Here is a 23,504-nt window from a genome sequence, read left to right on the forward strand (position 1 = left end):
GCTCCACAATTCCGTTTTGTGTTCTATAACTCGATACCTCCCTAGCTCGATGGTTTTTTTAAAGTGAAGATGAATCGAAGCCAAACCTCAGATTTTCAAGAGCACTACTCTGGAGAACCAAACATCCGTTGAGGTTGAAAACTTAATCGACTGGTCACTGGTTTGCAGCTTAAACGGGTGTTCGGTTCTCCAGATCCGTGCTCTTGAAAATTTGAGTTTGGCTTCGATTCATCTTCACCTTAATATCGAAGTATGGAGAGTTGACTGTATATTTGTTCAGCGAAAAATTGAAATAAACAAGGATTAGTTTGACCCTCTTCAGTGGCGCAACCAAGGGGGGTTTTGTTGGTCAAAACCACACTAGAGCAGAAAAATTTATATGACGAACCATACTGCAATCTACAAACACCGGAGCAGTAGGTTGTTTGAACAGTTATGTTCTTCTAGTTTGACTTTCTTATTGGTCTTCTAATAAGAAAGTCAAGAAGAGTTTCAAAATAACATATTTTTTTCACTTTATACATAGGCTTTTGGCTTTTGGCGAGATGTTTTCCACAACACATACAAGTAGATATATTGGGATTCTTAACAGTTGATTGATGTAACATCCGAAGCTTCAACAATCCTTTAGGTAGTTGACGCAGCATTTAGCCAAAATTTATGGCTTTCAGGCCACGTGGATTGTTGGAGAAGAATTTCATTTGTTTTCAATAATCTATATAAATAAAAATGGAATGGTGTTTGTATGTCACGAAATGGCTTCCGAACGGGTCAACGGATTTGAATGATTATTTTTCCGTTTTATTCGTCAAGTGTTCCGACGTGTTTGTGTGTATAAAAATCCCAGTATTTTCATCGGGAAATTCCGAAAAACGGGCGTGATCGGAACTGTCAATTTGTATTGGACAATCCATAACGTTTTTCAACAGCCTACTTGATGGCAAGACGAAGTTTGCCGGGACCACTAGTAAGGAATAAAATCCTAGTCCTAGAAAATTTGAAGGTGTTGGCGGTGCCGTTTATAAGCTGAAAAATCACTAATCAACACTGTTTCTTCATAAGGACTAAGCTGACATGAGCGATTTCTTTTTAACGATCCTCTCATTCGCTCATAACTTCGTCAAATAAAAAAAAATCTGTTATATTTCTTGTTAGTGATTCTTTGTCCTACAGTACGAAAAAAAATAACGAATCAAGTGAATTAGTTTTCTGCAAATAATGCAAAGATAAATCGATGAATGCAGATAAGCCCTTATGAAAAAATAAAATCATCAAATCAAATTTTGTGTGAAATTTAGAACAAACCACAATGGATAAAGATTTAAATAGTTATCAGAATATTTTGATTTCATATGAACTTTTTTAACAACATGTTTGAAAAGTGAAATCTATGCTAATTTTTGAAAAGAATAAAATCCTGTAGAACCTGATACTTCATTCATCCATCATAGGAGTATTTTGGAGAGTTTTTAAAAATTACACCACCTACAGCAGACTCCTTTTTACTAGTGGTGTAAAATGTATGCCAAGCACGGACGAGAAAAAAATACAAAATTTGCAAACGTTGTTCCGTTCTTTGTAAATATTAGTCCAGAATCATATTTATTTTTTTCTACTTTCACTCCCATTTTATAGTCCTTCTTCTTCTGAATAAGTTTGTTATACATAGCCACCTTCCACTTCACAACATTGTACTACGAACCACACGTGTTGAGTAGGTACGTAGTTCTTTACAAAGCATTTCTCGCTAATTTATTTTTACCATTCCATTCCATTCATCGTTATCAGCTCAAATGGTGAACAATAATAATCAACTACTACCCATATTATTATCACTGACTCACACTGGCTGATCCTCTGCCAGTCACGCGATTCAGTTGATCCCTATTAATCTTCTAGAACAGTTTTTGTGTGTCAAGCCATCGTTTCCGAGATGATTCGCTTCAGAATTTACTTTCTAGCTCTTCTATTCATAATTCATTGCTCACTTGCAACATGTGGACCGATTCAGAAAGTGGTAATTCGATGATTGAAGTTTGAAACAGAGTGTGTTCAATTAGCACTGATTTTTTCCTTCAGGAACCAGCAGTGCCCATCCGAGTGAGACGTCAGTTTTCGATGAACTTTGGAGCTACCCATCAACAGGACGAAGGAACGGACGTTACGGCTGAGGCGATTGCCCGCTTATGGCGAAGTAAAAGCGGAACCACCGAAGTGCAGGGATCAGCTAGCTACAATCAACATTTCGGTGGATTTCAGGGAGACGGTAAAGCTAAGATCAGTGGAATGCTTACACTTACACACAACTACTAGTGGTTGATATGGTTTCAAGAGTAGGTATATGCAAGCAATCATTATCTGCGAATGATTAAAAGAGCAAAGCAAATGAGAGCAAAGCGATAGAACTTTTCGCGTTACGTTACGATTTGTTTCATAGAGCAGTGGACTACATATTGAGAAGCCGATCTACGCCCCTCATTTGTTTTTATTTGGACCCAGAGAAGCTACAGTAACAATTTCAACGAAATCCATCAACTAAGCAAGCTTGAAGTTTGAATTGAGAAATTCAATCACATATATGGGAAAACTGTTCTATCTACATTTTTTGAATTATTTTATTAGTAACTTGAAGATACTGATGTAGAAACATCAACTAACAGAAAGTTTTTTTTTCAGTCAAGTGGAAAAAAAATATAGTGCCACTAGTGACTTATTACGGCCGTTTCGTTATGAATCGTTTCAAAATATTTTTTGACATGAATGCCAGGAGCTATTTATCGAAGTAGAGGAAGACGGGGCAAAATGTAGATGTAGATAAAGTGAGCAAATAAAGCCACTTGAAAAAAAAAAAACAGCTAAAGCACTAACTCTATAGAAGTTGTTCAGCAATAAAACGTTGATTTTTTTATCGTCTTATAGGTCACGACTATCGTCTCAAACTGAAAATAGTGTTCACCTAATCATGGATTTCTCTGAGGGAACGTGAACTCGCTTTCGATTGCCTGTTCAATTACGCAGGACTATATTTACAGGGCACCGTTCTAAACAATCAATAAAATGTAATTCTTTCTCCGACCTTACTTGAGTTCGTGAATTTTCGCCGGTGGCCAGGACCACTGGGTTGCCGGGGCCTGCTTTACCAGAGGTTCCCATGGCTTCCAACCGAGCATCTTACGCGCCAGGGTCAGTTCGTTTTCCGCTTGGATGATCAGTTCCTCCACCTGTCCGCAGTTGATCTTGTCCTCCACTTCACGAACCGTTGGTGTCTGTAAGCAAGGTGAACATCTCAATTAGCATGGTCATCCAAAGGGTTTAACGTTCAACGATCCGTCATCGCAATCATCGAAACTTCAAAAGCAGTTTTTCTGTTCAAAACTAAAATGTGTTCACTGTGTTTCGATTGGAGAATATAATATGTATAGTGAACACATTTTCTTGATTTTGAACGAAAAAAAACTGCTTTTGAAAATTGCAAAATCAAATATGAATCCTGCTCCCTTATATTCAATAGGTCATTAGGGTTTATTCACAAATTTCATAACGCTGAAAATTGCCATTTTTGACACCCACCCACCACCTCGTAACGCATTTTGTATGAATGTTTTTCGAATTTTGTATGAGCTGTAACATTTTAAGGACACCCACCCACCCCCATCAGCGTTTTGAAATTTGTGAATGGGCCCTTAACCAACTTGATGTGAAAATTGTCCCTTGTACAAATATGAGTTTCAGTCACTGTAGGTATATTTACCGAAGCTACGATCTTGGCACGCTCCGAAACAATTTGCTCGGTGTAACGCCGATAGGCCGCATCCTGGGGCATCTTCGCCACGGCCCGGAGGATTTTGTTGTACAGGGCGGTCAGAGTGTGGTGTGGGTTCTTGGCCACATTGAGCCCGGTCAAACCGGTAGCCTGAAGAATAAGGAGAATCTCAATCAAAACATTGCCACTTATGACATAATCAACAACAGATGAGCTGAAAAGATGGGATCATTAAAATCAACCGTAATTAACAGAAAACGTTACCTTCTTGATAGCACCAGACATAGCTTCACGCTGAAATGGGTAACGAAGAAATATTGCATTAAATAAACCAGGATATTGAACGATTTTTTAAACTTACCCAAATTTCTGTTCGATTGAAACGATGCCAGGTGAAAATCGTTCGCTCACTGAAAGAACGACATTTGAATATAATGTTGAAGACAGTCGACATAATGTCGACATATACATTTGAAACACCTTAACATAATTTAACTTTGAGCCTGAGTTAAGGTACTTGCACTCATTCTTCGACACATCTCGATGCGTTTAAGTCGTTTTTTTTTTGTTTTATTACAAGGGGGGAATCTGCAAACAGACCCCTGAGAAGGTAACTCAGGGAGTGCGGGGATGACGCACCAACGACGACCCGATAAAATCAGCCCATGCACTGTACTGTACTGTACATGAGCAATACTTCACTGCACTGTGACGTCACGCATCAATTTTGACAGGTACTGGTCCTGTTGTTTACAGTTTGGACTTAGTACTTTTTTCGAATCATTCTTAATTTTGTGAAAGTTTGCTGCGAGGAGAGGTCAAATCCACTGCAGATACCCACGGATCGTATTATTCTATCTTCCTACCGTGGAAAATCGTCACCATCAGCATGCTGGTGATAGAAATGCGAAGATGATAAAATTATGGAAAAAACGACTAAGTCCGAAACGTAAACAACAGGACCAGCAGCTGTCAAATAAGTGAGGTTAGGCTCGTCATATGCAGCGCTTTATGGACCGATGCACGAGTTCGCTATTTCTCGAAGGCTTATTCAAACAGACTCAAGTCAGAAAAGTTAACAAACTTACTTTATAAATCCTACGTGTTTCGCAGACGAAATTCTACACGTTCTGCTCTAAACCAACTCGATTTTCAGTTTTAGAACGTTTAATTTCAGGATATACAAAACGACGAAAATAAGATTCTCCACTTTCGCAACCTAACCGCTACTTTCACCGCTCCGTTGTATGGGAGACAAAGTGACTATAACCACGAATCAAAGCAAAACATTACTTGAGTCGATTTTACACTGGTACAAAAACGTCGTAAGTAACTGATTGAAACGGCTTATCATTTTGTCATACAATTTTTTTGGGAAGTGATAGGAACTACCTTGAGTTTTAACGCGAGCTGATTGCATGCAAACTTTAAGCGATGTACACGGTAAAAAATGTTAAAAAGAGAATTAAAGTTACTTACGTCGATTTGAAAAAAATAATCGAGATTTGACGTTTGAATCACTGAGAAAAATCCACACGTTTGATCCGTGTGCTTAAAATTATGGATCGATTCATGAACGTCTATATCGATTTGTTGTGATTTTCTTACAAACCTCGTGTGTGTTACACATTCAATTCTTTAGTTTTGCTTCATGGACCGATTCATCAACCGACAACATGAATTCCATAATTTTCCCCATAAGTTCCTGAAGTTTTCCATTTCAAATTCGTGTGTGTCAACCTATGGGTGCATAGATCATCATCCAACACGGATTCAGTGTGTTTAACTTATGGTTATCTTGTGTCATGCTCATCATGTTCAAGTTGGTCGATTTGAAATCGATGAGCTTGCTGTCGATTTCCGTGTTCCAAATTTCTAAATTGTTAATGATCAACCCATAGTGAACTCAATTGCGGTCGGACATCGTGTCGAACGACAGTTATCATCATGTTCCAAAGAAAAGAAGCAAATTCTGAAGCTGAAAGTGTTAGAGGAAAATTTTCGGATTCATTTTTCTTTCAATTAGTGAAGATATCCGAGTGAAGATGATGAGTTCATTCTAATTTTCTATAAATGAAATGCATTACTTCCAGCATTGGATATAATGTATGGTGTTAGAGAATCGAATTCCACTAACAGATTTTCCTTGCTTTCAGCTTCGAATAAAATGAAATATGCTAATCCTGGGCTTCCCAAAATATGGATTTGCGGCGCCACGCTTGTTGCTGACTCACTTGCTTGAAAAAAAAAAAACATTCAAGTGAGCTTGCGACAAGCAGAGGAGCCTCGAATCCGTATTTTGGGGAGCAAGAGTTTCTCTACCAAATTTCTTCTTTCAGTCTCATGACATTCATGTTCTATCACACATAACTATCTAAAGCCACTACATTTCGAATTCAATAAGCAAATCAGTTGGTTTTCATGATTTAATATTTAGACATTCATGTTTGTTTCACATGACAACCTAATGTTGATACACATGTTATTATACCGTGAAGTCAATTACGAAATCCATATGGCTACCACACTCAAATCATGTGGTTTTCCTCTTTGCGCAAATCTATAAGTAAAACACACGACCTTGACGTGTAGATTTTTCTCAGTGAACGGTGCCGTGTTATTTATGTGACCATAGGCCAGGAGAAGTGGATGAACTTGTCATTCATTTTTCTGTCAAATCTCATACAAAATCTACTTTTTCTTTGACATAAATTCACTCTAGGTGAACCACTTCCCCTGGCCTATGGAAACCAGTGGATTCGGCACCGCTCAAACGTCAAATAGTGAACTCATGCATCGGTCCATGGACCTGTGCACGAGTTCACGAATTTGACGTTCGAGCGGTGCCGAATTCACTTGTTTCCATGGTCACGTAAATAACACGGCACCGCTCAAACGTCAGATAGTGAACTCGTGCATCGGTCCATAGGTTACACGCTGTAAATTAGACTATCTAAGGCAAAATTTATACAAAAGTGGAACGATTATTGTAATACGAACGCTCTATGTATCATTTTAGCATCACCTCACATCAAGGCGTCGATAGGCACTTGGTGTACGCACGGTCATATCAATCGCAAGGTCGTTGGTTCGATTCCGGGTGGCTTCGAAAACATTTTTTGTTTTCAAATTTTGGTTTCATAAGACAAAGCTATGAATTTTAAACCGATTAATTGTGGCGAATTTACATAAGTGGTTCCTATGTATTTCGATAGTCCATTTGCATGAGTGAGTGCATGGTGCTGGTTTTAGTGGGTCGTCGTTGGTGCGGCATCCCCACACTCCCTGAGTTACCTTCTCAGGCGTTTGTTTGCAGATTTCCCCCTTGTAAAAAAAACATTTTGATGCGTATCCGAATCGGTGAAATCAGTGGCGCAGGAAGCGGGTAGGACAGGTGGACATGTACTACGCTCAAAAATACCTAGGTAGGACAGTCTGAATGAATCAATGGATTGTCTCTTAAAAAATATCTATGGTCAAATGCACAGAATTTTTATCCATTTGTTATCTAGAAATAGATGATGAAATGAGAACAAACTCACTGGTTTGGATTATTTTTGTCAATTTTTTTTAATAAAATAGATTTGAAAACGAAATAATTGTACAATTTATTGATATTTTTTTCATATGAATAATAATAATAAAAAACATAAAAGTCTTTATTTTTAATTCAAGGTCTCTGAAGTATCTGTTTTAACTCAAATTTTCTCAGAAGTCTCTTCTTTCCTTATTCTGCTCGCATTGAATCCAAAGAAACCTTCAAAAACTATAACGAGTTCATCAGGCTCTTCTAGTATTTCATCTCAGATTCCCCGAGGAAAAGCCTCAGAAATTACCATAGTGATTTTATTTAGAATACTTTCAGGATCTCCTACAGTGATCTCTTCAAAAATTCTTATGGAGCTTTCTCTATCAATTCTCCCAGAAATCCATTCAGTGATTTTTTCAAAAGATGCTTAGAAGAATTAATCCAGAATTACGTTCAGTATCACTTTGATTTTTTTTTTTCAGTATCACTTTGATTTTTTTTTCCAAGACTATCCTGGAATCAGATATTTTTTTCACTAATCCTTCAACCAAATTCTCTAGTTGTTATGCTAAAAGATCTTCCAAAGATTTCTACACAATTTCTTCCGAGGAAATCCACAAAGGTTTAGTTTAAGAGTTTTTCAAGAAACCATACAATAATTCCTCCGCTTGTTCATCTGGATTTCCTCCCAGAAATTCAAAATTCTTTGAGGAGTTCTTCGAACAAATCAATTTCTTCTAATAATTTATCTAGCATTTCATTAAAGCATTACTCCTGCAGTTTTATCAAACATTTGATTTGAAAATTTAAAAAAAAAAAAATCCTATGCAATCTTAAAAAAGTTTTTTTTTTAGTCTTCCCACTAGTTAATACTACAGCATTTTTTTTTCAATAATTCCTCCGATAATTCCTACACAAACTTCTATATGGATTCTGTCCAATGTTTTTTCGAGATATTTCTTTAGAAAATCCTGCGGAATACTATCCTAAGATTAGATTTATTTATTTTTTCGATTATCTTAATAAATTATCTAGGGAATCTTCTGAAACTTCCTCAAGAGCCCAGGAGTTATTTTAGAGATTCTTTCTCATTTAGGGTTACTTTAAACTTTACACAAGTTTTTGCAGAGGTTACATTAGGATTTTTTAAATTAATTTTTCAAAAAAAAAATCATCGGCCTATCCCTTGAGCCATTCCTGGAAGAATTCCTGAAAAAAAAAAACTGTCAGGCCTTACTTCAGAAAATCTCAAAGAATTACTGGAGAAATTTCTGTAGAAACCTTATAAGGAATCTCTGGAACAATTGCTGAATGTGTCTTTAGAGAAATCCCTTGCAGAAATCTTATTTAAATCCAATAAGACAACTAGTCGGAAATCCCTAGAAATTTATGGAGAAGTTATTTATTGAGTTTCATGAGACGTTTCTTGTCCCAGGGAAATAGATGGATGAATCACTTGATAATATCTCGGAGGAGTTTCTTGAATTTCGCAAAGAATTTTTGGAGTAATTCTGAAATAATCTTTGTAGAAAATTAACTAACTCATTACTCGTGGTAAAGATGGATAAATTATGGGTGAAATTATGAAAAAAAACTCACGTGCCCGGCTTGAATTCGAACCCAGGACTCTTGTATGCTAGACGAGCGCTTTACCAACTAAGCTACCTTGTAGAAACTTTATTTCTGTGATTCTCCTAAGAAATATCTAGGTTAAATGCTTGAGGTATAGTCTTTTGTTCTGCGATTGCAACTAGGGTTTCCAATATTCCCGGGATTTGACTTCCTGGTAAATGGGGATTAAAATGGTTATTTCCCGGGAATTCCCGAGATCCCGAGAAATTCTCAAAAGCATAAAAAAACAAATTTTAGGCATTTTTTAGAATTTTCCGTATTTTATGCGTATTTTATTTTATATCCGTATATTTGTATGGTTATTTCTCTTTTTTCTGAGTAATATATTTATGTTTCTCGAAAATATTCTCTTGGCTTCGTTTTGGACAAAAAAGTTTGTATAATTATTCAAAAGTTCATGCAATAAAATTAAAAGTATGGGGGTTCCCGTAGCCTCGAGGTTACGCTTTCGCTTCACAAGCGGAAGGTCAAGGGTTCGGTTCCCAATACCCCCACACAAGAAAAAACTCTGTCCAGCCACCAGAAGACGCTGCACGAAGGACCGTGTATTGGGGAAGAACAACACATCCATCCTTCGTCAGTATCGGATGGTGACTGAGGCACACTGACCCTCTTTGTAGGCTGTTGCCTCACACGACACATAAACATAGGCTAGGGGAAGTGGTTCACCTAGCATGAATGAGGGATGAACTTATCGCTGAGAAAAAGTAGATTTTGTATGAAATTTGACAAGTATTTGAATGACAGATTCATCCTTGTACATCCACTTCTCCTAGCCTATGGCAAAATGAACCACCGCGCACCAATGAACATATGCACGAGTTCACTATTTGACGTCAACAAAAAGTTTTCCTTTACAAAAAATTGCGTTGATTTTACTTTTGAAAGATGAATGGAATATTCTGATATCGATTAAATCTTCCTTCGTAGTTATTTTTTTAAAGTTTATTTAGATGCATATACATAATCACAATAGCGTTGTATCACATGTATCTGTTCCCTTAATATGTTTCAATTTTTTTGACGAACAAAATGGTCAGTTGCGATAAGCTGAAATAAGAAGAAGTGCAATTATTATTAACAGTTGCGCATTTTCAACTTGTAGAAGAATATTTGTGATTGTTAAAGTTAGGATGAGATCAATCTTTCCCCTTCACTTTTCCTAGCATTTTTATTTGTAATCATCAAAAATTGAAGAATTGCTTCTCCGGGAATCTACGTGCTCCCTGAAGGTCATAAAGTTTGACTTAATGCTAAGCCGATTAAACGATTTTTCAACAACCCAATTTCTCGTTCAAAACCTTTAATATATTTATTAGGAAAAGCGAGAAAATTTTGTTTTCATAAAACTGTTCGGGGGTCTTTACAAGAAATTCACAGCTCAGAACAACATAACTGTTAATACAACTTACTACACTAGAGTGTTTGTGGATTGTCTAATCTAATCTAATCTAATCTAAGTGCTTGCACAGCCAATAATGAAAAGCATCCTGGAAACACCAGAATTTCTTCTACTGTTTTCTTGTCAGCATTAATATTTGCAGCATATCGAAAATATGATACAAGTATTAAAATGGCCAGGCCCACTGTGCAGACTTGGGTTTGAAGGTAATTGCGAAATTCACGGCGATCAAATTATCCACGAATGAATAACGTGATAGACGAAAAATTTTCGAATTTCGATCATCAACTTAAAACCATTATCACTAGTCTTCTACTAAATTGAAGGATGGTAAATGGAAAGCTCTCACCGAAGTGTCTGAACAGGAATTGAATGTCCGCTAGGGGTACACTGCTCCATTCATCCAAACCTTAGTAGCTGTCCTACTGCTTTTTCTTGAAGTCACCAAGCTTGATACTTCCAACACACTGTTAACCCTCCAGCTTCGGTCTTGACTGTTGTACACATTTTTCTTGCATTTGAACACTATTCACATTTGATCACTTCAACTAAGTTGCTTTCATAAAACCTAATATGAAAATTGATTAGCCGAAACACCAAACTATTGTATTTACGCTAGTGAGAAAATCCGTGACCACACTAGAGTGTTTGTGGATTGTAGTATTAAATTTAAAAAAATATTTTTTTTCTGTTCTGGGGGGAGGGGGGGGGGTGTATGACCCGCAAAACCCCCTCTTGGTTGCGCCCCTGATGCTCTAACTTTAAATATTGTCGCGTCGCCACCAAACCGGATTGCGCCAGCGTGACTCGCCGCATTTTGAAATCAGTTTTTAGTGTGGCGCTGCATTCTTACGGTTTTTATGAACACATCGCACTATTCACATATTAGCTGCGATGCTCAGGACCCGAAAAAACAAGAATTTCACATAAATTTTGATTTCTACAGGATCCATAGTAAGTAGGGCTTCGCCAGATATGGTTGTACAAAGTGGCACCGCGGGCCGTACTTTGGGCAGCCCTGAACTAGAGCCTTACAATATAAACTGACACACTTAGAATAGAATAAAGCACAGATTTCGGTAAAATGAATCATAGGCTGTGACCTGTGAAATACGATTTTACAGGTTTATTTGTGAAACACAAATGATTTTAACAGAACTTTCAAAATTCACCGAACGTTCTGTAAAGGCGAAAAAAATACAAAAATTTACAGGTTGGTGAAGATGGGAAATTTTACAACTTATACCGACAATCTGTGAAATCTGAAATCATTTTTCGGCCATATTGACAATCGAAGCTTTTCCCAAAATTGATAGTTTCCAAGTGAAGCAAACTAACTAAAGTGAAAAAAGAGTGATTGTTGGAAAATAGTTTGAATTTCCAAAGAAGTGAAGCTGGGTGATATTTTTTGTAATAATGCGGTTTAGAATTCGAAAAAAAAATCAAGAGTGTATAAATGGAATCAAAATAAAATGTTTTAATTTGCAATTACCGTTGAGTGCTTTCATTTCAATTATCCTACTGAAGTATTCAATCCCGTTTGCGTGATTCATTTGGTAAAGTTACATAGTTCTATTACACTGCTTTGAGATGATTGAAATGATATCATATCACGCCAAATCCGAAAAAAAAACATTTTCCTTTTTCATAGAACTTTTGTAAAAATACACCGAACCAATCGATGAAATGCTAATACACTGGGATTCCGTTTTTGGCATGCTCCGATTTTGGCAACAAAATGGATCCGTTTTTGGCAACATTTTTCAATACCATTAAAATTTGTATTTTTTTTTGTAAATATTATCGTGTCTGTTGCTTTAGTCATTTGAACAGCATGTCACCTCCACACTGATTACATTCCAGAGCTCCATTTTCGTCGATATTTCCCCATATCTCACCAACTACTAAGGACTCGCGTACGCGCTTATTTACTTCAGAATGGTCATTGGTCATACATTGACAACGTTTCATGAGGCCAATAATCTCCACCAGTATCTCAACTAAAGACTCTCTTCTTAGGCATTCATATTGAGTGTCCAGCCCATTTGAGTCTGCCAGTAGGTGATGCAATAAAAACACTATTCTTCAGATTTGGAACAGCTTGTTTGAACAAAGCACCAGCACCGACATAAGAGCATAATCTATGACTCACACAGAGTTACAATCATAAATCTTGTCACATCTTTTTGACTCACACCGCAATAATATATACAAATATGTACAGCAAAATGTCGTGCATCATAACTTTTAATAAATTTCATTAAATAACATGACAAATGCGAATACAGTCCAAACTACAATTTATGTATTCTCAATAATATCATTGAAGCGTGCGATAAATACGACTGAGAGTGTTTTAACTATTTGTCTGTAGTATTGGTGTGTATATTGATCTCTCTGCGTCAACTATTGAAAGCTACGTTTCCTTTTTTCTATACACTCTGTAAGTCGTTAGATTTCTTAAGAGACGATTCAGAATTCTGTAATCAAGCATACGTGTCTTAACATCATCAAAATGTTCCTTACGAGCTGAGTCTATGAGATTCCTAACTGTACCCTGGAGAATCCTTAAGGGATTCTTGGTTCTTGTGGGACTTTCCAAAAATTTTAACGAATTCATGAGGATATCTGCAGATTCCAAGTGGACACTGAGGGCTTCTTGAGGGATCCTTAGAGTGTATAAACGGTTATGGAGAATTATGTCCAAAATCTGGTAATTCCTAATAAACACTAGGGCGTCCTGTAAATTTTAAGCGGGATAATGTGAATTTCTAGTGGTATTTTTAATATTTCCGGCGAAAGCTTGGGGGTTTTGAAAAGGTTCCCAGAGGAATTTGAGGTGTGCTAGTGGTAACCTAATAATAATAAACTTAAAATGTTTTTTCATCGGAGACTTGAGAATTTTCAGCAACATCGCAGCGGAATTCCAAGATTATTAACTCCTAGCAAAATCCTGAGAACTCTCTGCAAGATCCTGCGGATGCTTGGCAAGATGCTTCAGCGCTCAAGCATTTTTCTATTTATTTCTTATGAGAACCTGAAGATTCCTATAAGGTTCTTGAGGTTTCATAACAGGATCCTGTAAATTTCAGTTGATTTCATAAGGTAGGTGTAAAACATATATCAAGCTCAATGAAAAATTATTTCAAGTAAAAATTAAATTCTACAGAATTACAAGTCACATTTATGCATCATCTTATCTTTATGTTTGCCCTTTTGATTGCAGTCAACCGTTCATTATAAAATGCTTTACTTTATCAGAAACATAAATTGAAAGAGCAATTCTGAACTTACCGAATTTTTCAAATTTTACGCTTAAGTCCAAAAGTTAAACTGATTTTAAATGTTCATTCAATTAAAAAAAAGCTAATGCCGGTATGCAATACCCAGCGCTTTTGATTCGTGAATACGTCTTTATAAGAAAACAAAAATATTTTTTTCGTGTTCTTTCATAGTTTTAAGGAAATGTGTATAAAGGTCACTTATGCGATTATTGGTTTTACAAGGCCCTTTTAAACAAAAATTAAATAAAGCTACTCAATATAATTGAAGACGTTGAGGCGTAAAAACGCCATCAGAAAAACGTTTGCCAGATTTAACATTACGGGGCTATAGATTCATAGCATAGTATAACCCTTCGGAAAAATACTTCGTAGTGAACCTTTTCGAAGTCTCAAAGCCATTTGGATCCATAAAAATGATGTATTAACATTGCAATGATGTTTTCAAAACCAATAATTGAAAAAAAAAATTTGAAATATGGGTTCCGATTTTGGCACGGTTCCGTTTTTGGCAACTGAAAATTTAAACTTTGTTGCCAAAACCGGAATCCCACTGTAGTATAACAAAAACATCACCGCAAATCTGTAAAACTTCACTGAAAAGCTCAGTGAAATCCCCTAAAACAAACAACAATTTCACAAAAAATCTGTATAAAATCACCGAACTATTCGGTACTTTCGACAGATGTACTTTCTCAAGATTTACGGATCGTTCGGTGCAGTAAAAAACCACCGAACGGTTTACCGAAAAATCTGCTGTTGTCGGTGAAATTTCACAGAAATCTGTGATAAATTCTAAGTGTGGATGTTTTTTTTTACCGTAGTTCAGTATTTTTTTCGTGAGGTGATTTACAGTTCGAGCCCAGTAAAAAAAATATTTGCCGAGCAAGTTTGTGCAACTAGTTTGTACATGTATACGCTGCATCAGTGTCGACTGTCAAAGAATGAAAAGCAGTAAATTCAAAAGTTCTTAGAGCAAGGTATGCTACATATTTTCTCGCATTAGTGTTGGTAGCTATGGATGCTTACAAAACAAAAATTTTTGATTTTGCTTTGCTATTTAAATACATATCGTAAAAAATCTTAAATGTTACGCATATGAATATATGTGATAAAACATTTCAATAAACTGACATAATTTTATTGGCTTACACATTTAAATTAAATCCATTTTTTATCGAAATCTCGCCGAATGTTACCGAGAATCGGTAAACATTTACCGATATCTCAATAGAAGTACAGTCAAACAGACGTTACAACTAGAACAATTATCTATTTAAAACATAGTTACGCGAACTATAAAACATTTCCTTCTTCTTCTTTCTGGCGTTACGTCCCAACTGGGACAAAGCCTGCTTCTCAGCTTAGTGTTCTTATGAGCACTTCCACAGTTATTAACTGAGAGCTTTCTATGCCAATTGACCATTTTTGCATGTGTATATCGTGTGGCAGGTACGAAGATACTCTATGCCCTGGGAAGTCGAGAAAATTTCCAACCCGAAAAGATCCTCGACCGGTGGGATTCGAACCCACGACCCTCAGCTTGGTCTTGCTGAATAGCTGCGCGTTTACCGCTACGGCTATCTGGGCCCCTGGACATTTCCTAGGTTCTGTAAATTTAAAGAGTTTTAGTATTCAATTCGATAAGCGATAAGCGGCTATAATTTCGATAAAATATTACCGAAGTCGAAAATTTGTATGTGTGTATTGTGTAAGATATACAAATACAAATTATACCTTTAGTCACCGTGAATGTACGTTGATCAAGTGGCAGTGTTATGAATCAGTTTGAGTGTTAATTCGCATTTCTACCACAGTCGGTAAATACAACACCAATTCGTTGTTATAAGCATACAAAGATTAGTGTGGTGCGATTCGTCAGCAACAAGATATTTAACATTGTTTTTTGACGTCCAAAAACGAGATAAGCAGCGATTGGATCCGTGATAAATTTCCTGCATTGTCGATAAAAGTAACCACCGAGTGTTTCCTCAACCGAAGGTGGGCCAAAGGAATCAAAGGAATCATAATGGCAAAAATGGCGTTTCAACACCAGGCGGGGACCGCGATGGAGTGCCTCAGCGTAAGTGCGATGAATGATGCATACTCTGATTTGGGGCAATGTTGCCAAATGGGTGGGGAAAGTTAACAGGTTGGTCAGGGTTTTACAAATGCCATATTTCATGTACATAAAAGATGAGCCAAATTGAGCTCTATCTAATGGTTTTAATATACAGTCACCCCACACTTATGGATAAGCTAAGGGTCATTTTTTAGAATAAAGTATATTACAAATCATGGTGACCTTGTACAAAACAAAATAACCCGCCAGACAATGCCGAATATAGTTGTTTTCTAGAATACTCATAAAAAATCGCGGTTATTTACGAAAAAGTGTCGATTTCGATAGAAATTTCAAACCTTGTCCGTTCCACAGATGTGGGTCAGTGGAACAGGAGGGTCCTTATTATGGATCAAAGCATTATAAAAGCAATTTATCTGTGAAGTAAACGAATGGCGTGTGAGTGAAAGTATACGTTTCGGCGTTTCTTTCGGAATCGTCTTATCGTTGATTCATTACTGTGGAACGGGTTTTCAATGCCCCACCGTTATGAATCAATGATTCCATGAATACGCATAACATTTTATTCCATACGGACGAATAAAATATGCTAGAAGATGTCATAATTAATTGCAATGCTGTACAGATTTATGGTTCACGTAGATAAAGATATTCTCCGTTTAAGCAAACTTTGATCCATATCTGTGTGCTATCTATAACTGTGGGGTGACTGTAGTAATTAACTTAGATTACCGACATCGGTAGCAATTTGACAAATTTGGAACAGCCGAAGTATAGCAAAATATGATGTTTACCTTTTCCAAGAAAGTTAACCATTACCGAAATCGTTCTACGTTTCTAAATCTGTCAAAAACGTACCGAACGGATCAATCAAATATAAGAGCATCTTCAGTAAAGTTTCAAATCATATGGCGAGTTACATATTTAGGGAGCCGGTTCCTATTCTTAGCACTTTTAATTCACTTCGGCAGAGGGGTTTTTTGAAAAACTTTTACTGAGCTCATGTTTGGCCACAATATGCGAATATGAAGTGCTTCTTGTTACAAAAAAATCAGACAATTCGGTCGAGAACTTGCATTTTTTGCCTTTTCTGATATTTAGAAAAATACTAATTGATTCATTATTCTAATACAGTCAACTTTCCATAACTCGATATTGAAGAGACCATCGAGTTAGGGAGATATTGAGTTATAGAACACAAAACCACGAGACCATCGAGGTAGCCACGAAAACCAACTTTTACTATGGTTCTCTAACTCGATATAAAGGTATGGAATAACGAGTAAGGGAGAGTTAACTGTATTACATTTTCATTACTCTCATATAAAATTTTGATCTCATTTGTTAATGTAATTTTCGTTAACTCAATCAAAATATCATTGATTCAAGTTATCACAATCTAAGAATAATCACCAGTTTGCTTTCATCTGCTGTCGCGAACGGGTGCAGCAGAACGTGTCTCTTGGTTGCTGTTGAAAATCCATAAGCGTTCTTGAAGATGGTTGAAATTAAGAACACGGTGAGGTTTGCTTTTCCTCCGGAATCTGCACGGCCCTCTTATGAAGAAATTGCCAAATTTGCCAAAGCATTGGATATCAGTACCATCGAAATGGATACGCTGTACAGACGAGCGGAAACCCACAGTGTTTACTTGAAATTCAAGACCCAAAAAGCGTTCAAGCAAGCAATGGAGAACAATGCACATCCACTTCGTTTTGAATATGCGAATGGGACGACAGTGGTGGTGCAAGCATCAGATGCGGAAGGCAATTTTCAATACGTGCGAGTGTGTGAACTACCACCGGAGCTGCCCGATAAAGAAATATCGTTGGTCCTAGGCAAGTACGGAGAAGTTAAACGAGTAATACGGGAAAAGTTTCCTGCTGGTCTTGGATTGGACATATACAACGGCGTTCGTGGGGTGTATATGAACGTCAAATCAGAAATTCCGCCAGTGCTTTATTTCCTTAACTGGAGAGGTAACATTTTTTACTTCGGAAACAAGGAAAAGTGTTTTATTTGTGCTGAAAAGGGACACCAGATGAGCGCCTGTCCCAAGAAAAAGGTTCAACGTCCAAATGCTGACAAGGAAATGGGAGAACCATGCACCTATGCTGGTGTAGTGAAGGAAAATACATCAATGGAAATTGAAAAAGTAACGGAATTGGAGATAGAGGTTTTAGAGGAGGAAATCATTGCGTCGGAAGAAATATGCGAGGAAACTCAGGAAAAAGAGGATATACCGAAAGCCAAGGCCAAACCAGTGCCAATAAGATTTTGGAGGGCCAACGGAAAGACATATACGCAGTATGCAGGGATTGCACAGATTAGTGTGGAAGACGAAACGGAGCCGCAGAAGAAACGTGACTTGGAGGCCAAGGCGTCTAGGAGTATTTTGCCACCTAAGGAGAAAAAGCAGCGAAGCTCATCCCGACTGTCGTCTATCGGTTCAAAGTCCGATATATCGGATTAGTCCGCATGTTAGTTTTTATTATAGTTTGAATGAAATTGTACAACAACAATACAATTTAAATGACCATTGGCTCCGTAAAGTGTTGACAACGATTGAGCCCAATAAATAAACAATTAGAAAAAAAAAATCTAAGAATAATGACAAAATCAATTTTCATTTTGTTTTTATTTTAAGCTCGGGTATGCAAGAAGAAAACTTTAAATCTGAATTTCATTTTGCTTGAATCTCAGCATCATTCAGACGTTCGTTGAAGTGCTGCTTCCACCTTTCGATAAATTTACGGTTTTCCGTTAGTTTCATCTTATTCCTGCTAACGTCTAACCGCCGAAATTAATCCCATGTGAAATTGCTAAACTCTACGAGTACCTATATCTCAGAACAGGTATTTTTAATGTTAATAGCAAATATATACGACAATGGCACCGTTTCAGTTTTTAGGCGCTGAAGGCGAATCATCAATAAATACCTGATTAACCAAAGTGAAATTAAATTTTTAATAATCCAAACAATTCTTTTAACTTTCGTTTCAGATTCCTATAACGTTGCACAAAGAAAAAGATGTGGACGAAGAGGGACGCGAAGTACTTAAATGCGGGTTCAAAATCGGTGGTGGAATAGACCAAGATTTCAAAAAAAGTCCTCAAGGATATACTGATTATGTAAGTGTTACGATAACGAGAACCGGCCTTACATTGATATTGATCAACAAAATTCAATTCCAGGGCATTTACGTGACGGAAGTCCACGAAGGGAGTCCTGCGGCAAAATCCGGCCTTCGAATGCACGATAAAATTTTACAATGTAACGGATACGACTTTACTATGGTAACGCACAAGAAAGCCGTCAGTTATATTAGGAAAAACCCGGTGCTCAATCTGCTGGTGGCACGAAAGGGAGTTACCTCAACTTAAACATCACACACACAGACACATACACGTCGCTGTGCCGAAGGCGTAGACTTTTTGTTACAATAGGTATTACTACTATTAGATCGTATATTAGCTTTTAATGGATGTAGGCATCGCTGCCGGATAGGACATGCCCGTGTTAGAGTATAGTTTCAGAAATGTTTTTATCAGTACATTCGGAAGCATTTTTAAATAAGGATTACTTTATTCATTGCACAGCGGACCTTGATAATAAAACCGTACATTGAACAGCTGGGAAATCTTTCGCTACCAAGTTTCTAGGCTGTTGGGAACATTTGATTTTTCTCTATGCTTATTAGCTAGCGTAAGCACTTTACCAGGAAATGAGCTCTCTTTATTAGACTTACACATAATGATCACAAAATGTTCCTCTATTGTTAACCTATCTAAGTGATATTCCAGTTTATTCAAATAAAAACCTATTAGATTTTTTACACCACAAAATTTGTATGTTACGGGGGGTGTTACGACTTATACACAATTCCAAGATTTGTTTCAAATTCATCAGGCATGGAGAATTACAAATGTTCCATCAATCCTATTAAACAATCCACACAAGCAAGCTGATCAATCGTAATAGATAAGATGTAACTGTTTATCTAATTTTATATAGCCTCAAATGGGAATAAATGCATGCCAAAGTAAACGCTCATCGACTGAATTATGGGAACGATTTGAGAAATCCTTTCTTATTACACCTACATCAAAATACTTTGGCCAATCTAGTGATGGAAAAGCCCATACCGGAGCAGAACAAAATTGCTGCCGAATACCAAACTAAGATATTCCATACCAGCACAGATAACAGACGTATAAGTCCTAGTGTGAAACTGTGTAAGCCAATGTTTAATAGCCACCTGTATAAGAGGTAGAATACCTCAAATAAAATCTCATTTATACGTTACTTAAGAAAAATATGGATCAAACGTTGGCTTCGAATATTAACCATCTAGTACAAAGAATGCTACAACTCGTATAAACAAACTACAACATCAACTATCAGCACTGGTTTATAAATAACTACTCAGCCCTGGTGGCTCCTCCGCTCGAAGATTAACTGATATTACACCGAAACATGTTTAAAAAAACCTTTACTTGAAATCACCCGTTTCAAGATAAGTCGTGAACTGTTAGAGGCGTGCCAAAGTATTAGAAGGTGATATCTTTTTCAGATCGACATTCTTGTATGGTGCACCTTGAGTTTGGCACCGTCAAACCCTACAATTCAGGCCAGGAAGAAATCTTTAGAGTTTTTGGATAAAATTCTTAACGGGTATCCCAAGACGAAATTCTTGTAGGAATTTATTATTGTTATTTATGGGGGATTCCAGATACAGATCTACAAATATTAATTTTTAAAGAAATATTTGCGGAAGAGAAATATTTTGAAAAATGTTTGTGTAGATACCTGAAGAAATCGTTGTAAAAAAATTTTAGGTTATCTCTGTAGAAATTCCTGATATAATGAAAGACGAAATTGACATCGACATCTGATGTTTTTTTTTGAGTAAAATCCCTGAAAGTACACTAGGAGAAAACTTTAAAAATTCCTGGGTGATGTCTTACAGATTTTTTTGGAATAGAAACGGTCTTTGCAAAGGTTTTCGGAGTAATTCTTGTATTCATAGATGAACTTCTGGAGACATTGTTTGTTGATTGTAAAATAATTTCTGGAGGAATCTCTATGGTATCTGATGAGAAATAACTGGATGAAACTCTAACATAATTCCATAAGAATATCTTAAACCAATCCTATTAAAGGGTAGTTAACAAGAGTTAGTGAAATTTCGGTTAGATCGACTAATAAACTTTTCGACAATATTCATTTTTGTGACAAGATATAGCTGTTCTGTTGAGTACCAAGGGTCGAGGTTGTGCAGGAGTTTGCATTGGAAGACCAGCATTATGTTTTTAGATTTAGTTTGGAACACCGTTTGAGAAGCGAGTACATACAGCGAACTGCTTTATTGCGCTCTGCTCTTTTTCTTGTAAAAAAGATAGTTTAGGTTTTGTTTGCGTTGATTCTCCATTTTCGTTGAAATTCCTCCAGACCAATTGTTGGCTTGTTAAAGTTTTGTAACCACGATTTCAGTGACCGTAATATTCGTAGTTGCTACTCTGTGATTTAATAATCTAAATTCAACAAATAGGGTGATATGCTAGTATCCATCGTATTAAGCATTGATCAGTGCGAACTGTAATTTTCCCAGTATTGCAGTGAATGATGCTGATACAAACCGATGCCAAACAATTCTTTCTCAAAACGGCTTTAGCATTGTACAATAACATTTTGATAAATCTTGATCTGTTTTTGGAAATAATGCAAAGAAAATGCATCTTATCGTATTCTCAATCCGTCGTATCGTTTTCAACTCCGTTGCAATCAGTTTCCAGATTCGTCTCACAACTTACGGCTCACTGTGATGTATTGAGTGGTTAAAACACAATATATCAACGCTATAATAAAATGTTTCACTAGATTATATAGATCTACGGGCATCTCCCTCCGTTTCTTCAGCATGTTGGAATATACTAATTTCCTTTAAAATTCTTTGTTCGTCATCAAAATTCAGCCCAAACATATGAACACAATTCCTTTTGACCGTACAATTATGGCATTTGCTCACAGTACAGCGAAAACAACACAATCAAAGGAACCGTATTTATACGTCGAGCGTCGCGCACACATTGATGCGCACAAGCTTTTTTTTTTCTCAGTACGACGGAAAGAACTTTGTTTTTTTCAATCATACGCGGTGGTTGAGGAAATTTCGTAAAATTTGGTGATTTATTGAAGTTTTACGGCGTGTGATTGGAATGAGATCCTTCAGTGAACAAGTATGAAGGTTTTCCATAGTGAAAATAAGTGCCCGGCGAAATAAGTCACCCACGGGGGCAGGAAGAAACTTGTGTTGGAAAGTGGTGTGACTGATGTCGATCTCTAAGCATTTCTCTCAAATCGTGTTCGTCCATGCGATTTCGGTGAAAAAGTGTAAAGTGGATAATTGAACTAAAGTTATTTATCGAAATACATTAGTTTCATTGCATTTTTGGTGTACAGGTGGACGAATCATAAAAGCTTTCACAAAATTACATTTGGAAAATGAATCTATGTTGCAGGTAAGTTGGAATATCCGCTGTAGTGGAACATTTTAAGTTTGATACGACGAATAGTAGCTCTTACGACGAAGTAGAACGAAACCCTAGAGCTTGGGAGTAGCTTACCATCTTCAGCGTATAATTTCGAATTTAATTATTCATTATTTCCATCCATCCATTATTTCTGCATTATCCCCATTACAGAAAACATATCAGACAAAACGAAAACTTCGGTTGAAATTGATCATTTTTTTCGGTTTAGTCGGATGATACTGTAAAATGATAAGTGAGATAACTTAAATGGCATAAAACTATAATAACCTGATCGAACATTCATGCCTCTCATGAAATAAGTGCACGATATAAATTAGTGAATGTTTTTATTTGAATTGGGATCGCTAAAGACTAAAAACTAGTATTGAACAAAAAAATATAAGAATAGCAAGATATTCACCATTATCATAATCTTCTTCTTGATATTACGTCCTCACTGGGACAGAGCCTGCTTCTCAGCTTAGTGTTCTTATGAGCACTTCCACCAGTGACGCGTAGTACATACAGCTGGGTAGAACAGTCAAAGGATTGTCCCACCCACGATTCAAAAAAAAAAATGTCAGCAGGAGCTTGAAAAATAAATGAAATTATTTATCATCTGTTCAAACTACATACAAACTCAATCAATGTCGTACTTAGTCTTATGGAGAATGAAAGACACGACAAGGTGTGTCATGGTATTTTCCTGCCTAGTTGTGCATGACCCCCAAAAAGTTCTAGCTCGTGAGAAGAACGATTGAGAATATCTATAGTGAAATTCCTAGGAAACTAACTGTAATAATTGATTAAAGAAACGATTTTTCGCAAGACTTTTTTTTGCAGAATTGTTGGAGAAATTTTAGCGACATATTTGATAGAGCTTCTGCGCGATGAAACATTTTTCAAGCATCTTCAGTTTCTGTTGAAAACTTTTGCAATTACCCGGATCACTTCGGTGCAAAGAAAAAAAAACTACACAAAATTCACAGAATGTTTGCTGTTCATCCATTTTTTGATAGATGAGGAAATTAGAACAACCTACCTGGTTGTATAGACAATCAGTTTGGTCAATTTGACATAAAAAGGATATAAATATCAAATATATTCATATTAATATGAATAATACTAAATAATAATAAACTTGATACGATGGTGTAGTAGGTTTGTTTTTAGAGACTTGGTATCTTTTTAAAAGACAATTTAAACCGTCTTCAGCCATAGGCTGCACAGACTGAACTTAACTAACATTAGACAACGGACACACGGAACGACCATTGGAC

The 23,504-nt window shown here is 36.6% G+C and overlaps 3 protein-coding genes across 3 annotated transcripts; 2 read left to right on the forward strand and 1 right to left on the reverse strand.

Moving 5' to 3' along the window:
* The first annotated feature begins 1,771 nt into the window (after positions 1 to 1,771).
* Positions 1,772 to 3,076, forward strand: LOC5565542. Its single transcript, XM_001649847.3, has 3 exons — positions 1,772 to 2,017; positions 2,080 to 2,266; positions 2,920 to 3,076. Exons 1-3 carry the CDS (start codon positions 1,934 to 1,936, stop codon positions 2,958 to 2,960), a joined length of 312 nt encoding a protein of 103 aa, XP_001649897.2. The 5' UTR covers positions 1,772 to 1,933; the 3' UTR covers positions 2,961 to 3,076.
* LOC5565541 (NADH dehydrogenase [ubiquinone] 1 alpha subcomplex subunit 5) lies at positions 2,993 to 4,234 on the reverse strand. The gene is made up of 4 exons (XM_001649846.2): positions 4,125 to 4,234; positions 4,028 to 4,057; positions 3,752 to 3,913; positions 2,993 to 3,266 (listed from the first exon to the last, which is right to left on the reverse strand). Exons 1-4 carry the CDS (start codon positions 4,215 to 4,217, stop codon positions 3,078 to 3,080), a joined length of 474 nt encoding a protein of 157 aa, XP_001649896.2. The 5' UTR covers positions 4,218 to 4,234; the 3' UTR covers positions 2,993 to 3,077.
* Positions 4,235 to 15,336: 11,102 nt separating this feature from the next.
* Positions 15,337 to 19,738, forward strand: LOC5565556 (uncharacterized protein C45G9.7). The gene is made up of 3 exons (XM_001649843.2): positions 15,337 to 15,690; positions 18,694 to 18,822; positions 18,886 to 19,738. Exons 1-3 carry the CDS (start codon positions 15,637 to 15,639, stop codon positions 19,072 to 19,074), a joined length of 372 nt encoding a protein of 123 aa, XP_001649893.1. The 5' UTR covers positions 15,337 to 15,636; the 3' UTR covers positions 19,075 to 19,738.
* Positions 19,739 to 23,504: the final 3,766 nt, after the last annotated feature.

The sequence above is a fragment of the Aedes aegypti genome, chromosome 2, assembly GCF_002204515.2.
Source record: "Aedes aegypti strain LVP_AGWG chromosome 2, AaegL5.0 Primary Assembly, whole genome shotgun sequence".
In the NCBI taxonomy this organism is placed as follows: domain Eukaryota; kingdom Metazoa; phylum Arthropoda; class Insecta; order Diptera; family Culicidae; genus Aedes; species Aedes aegypti.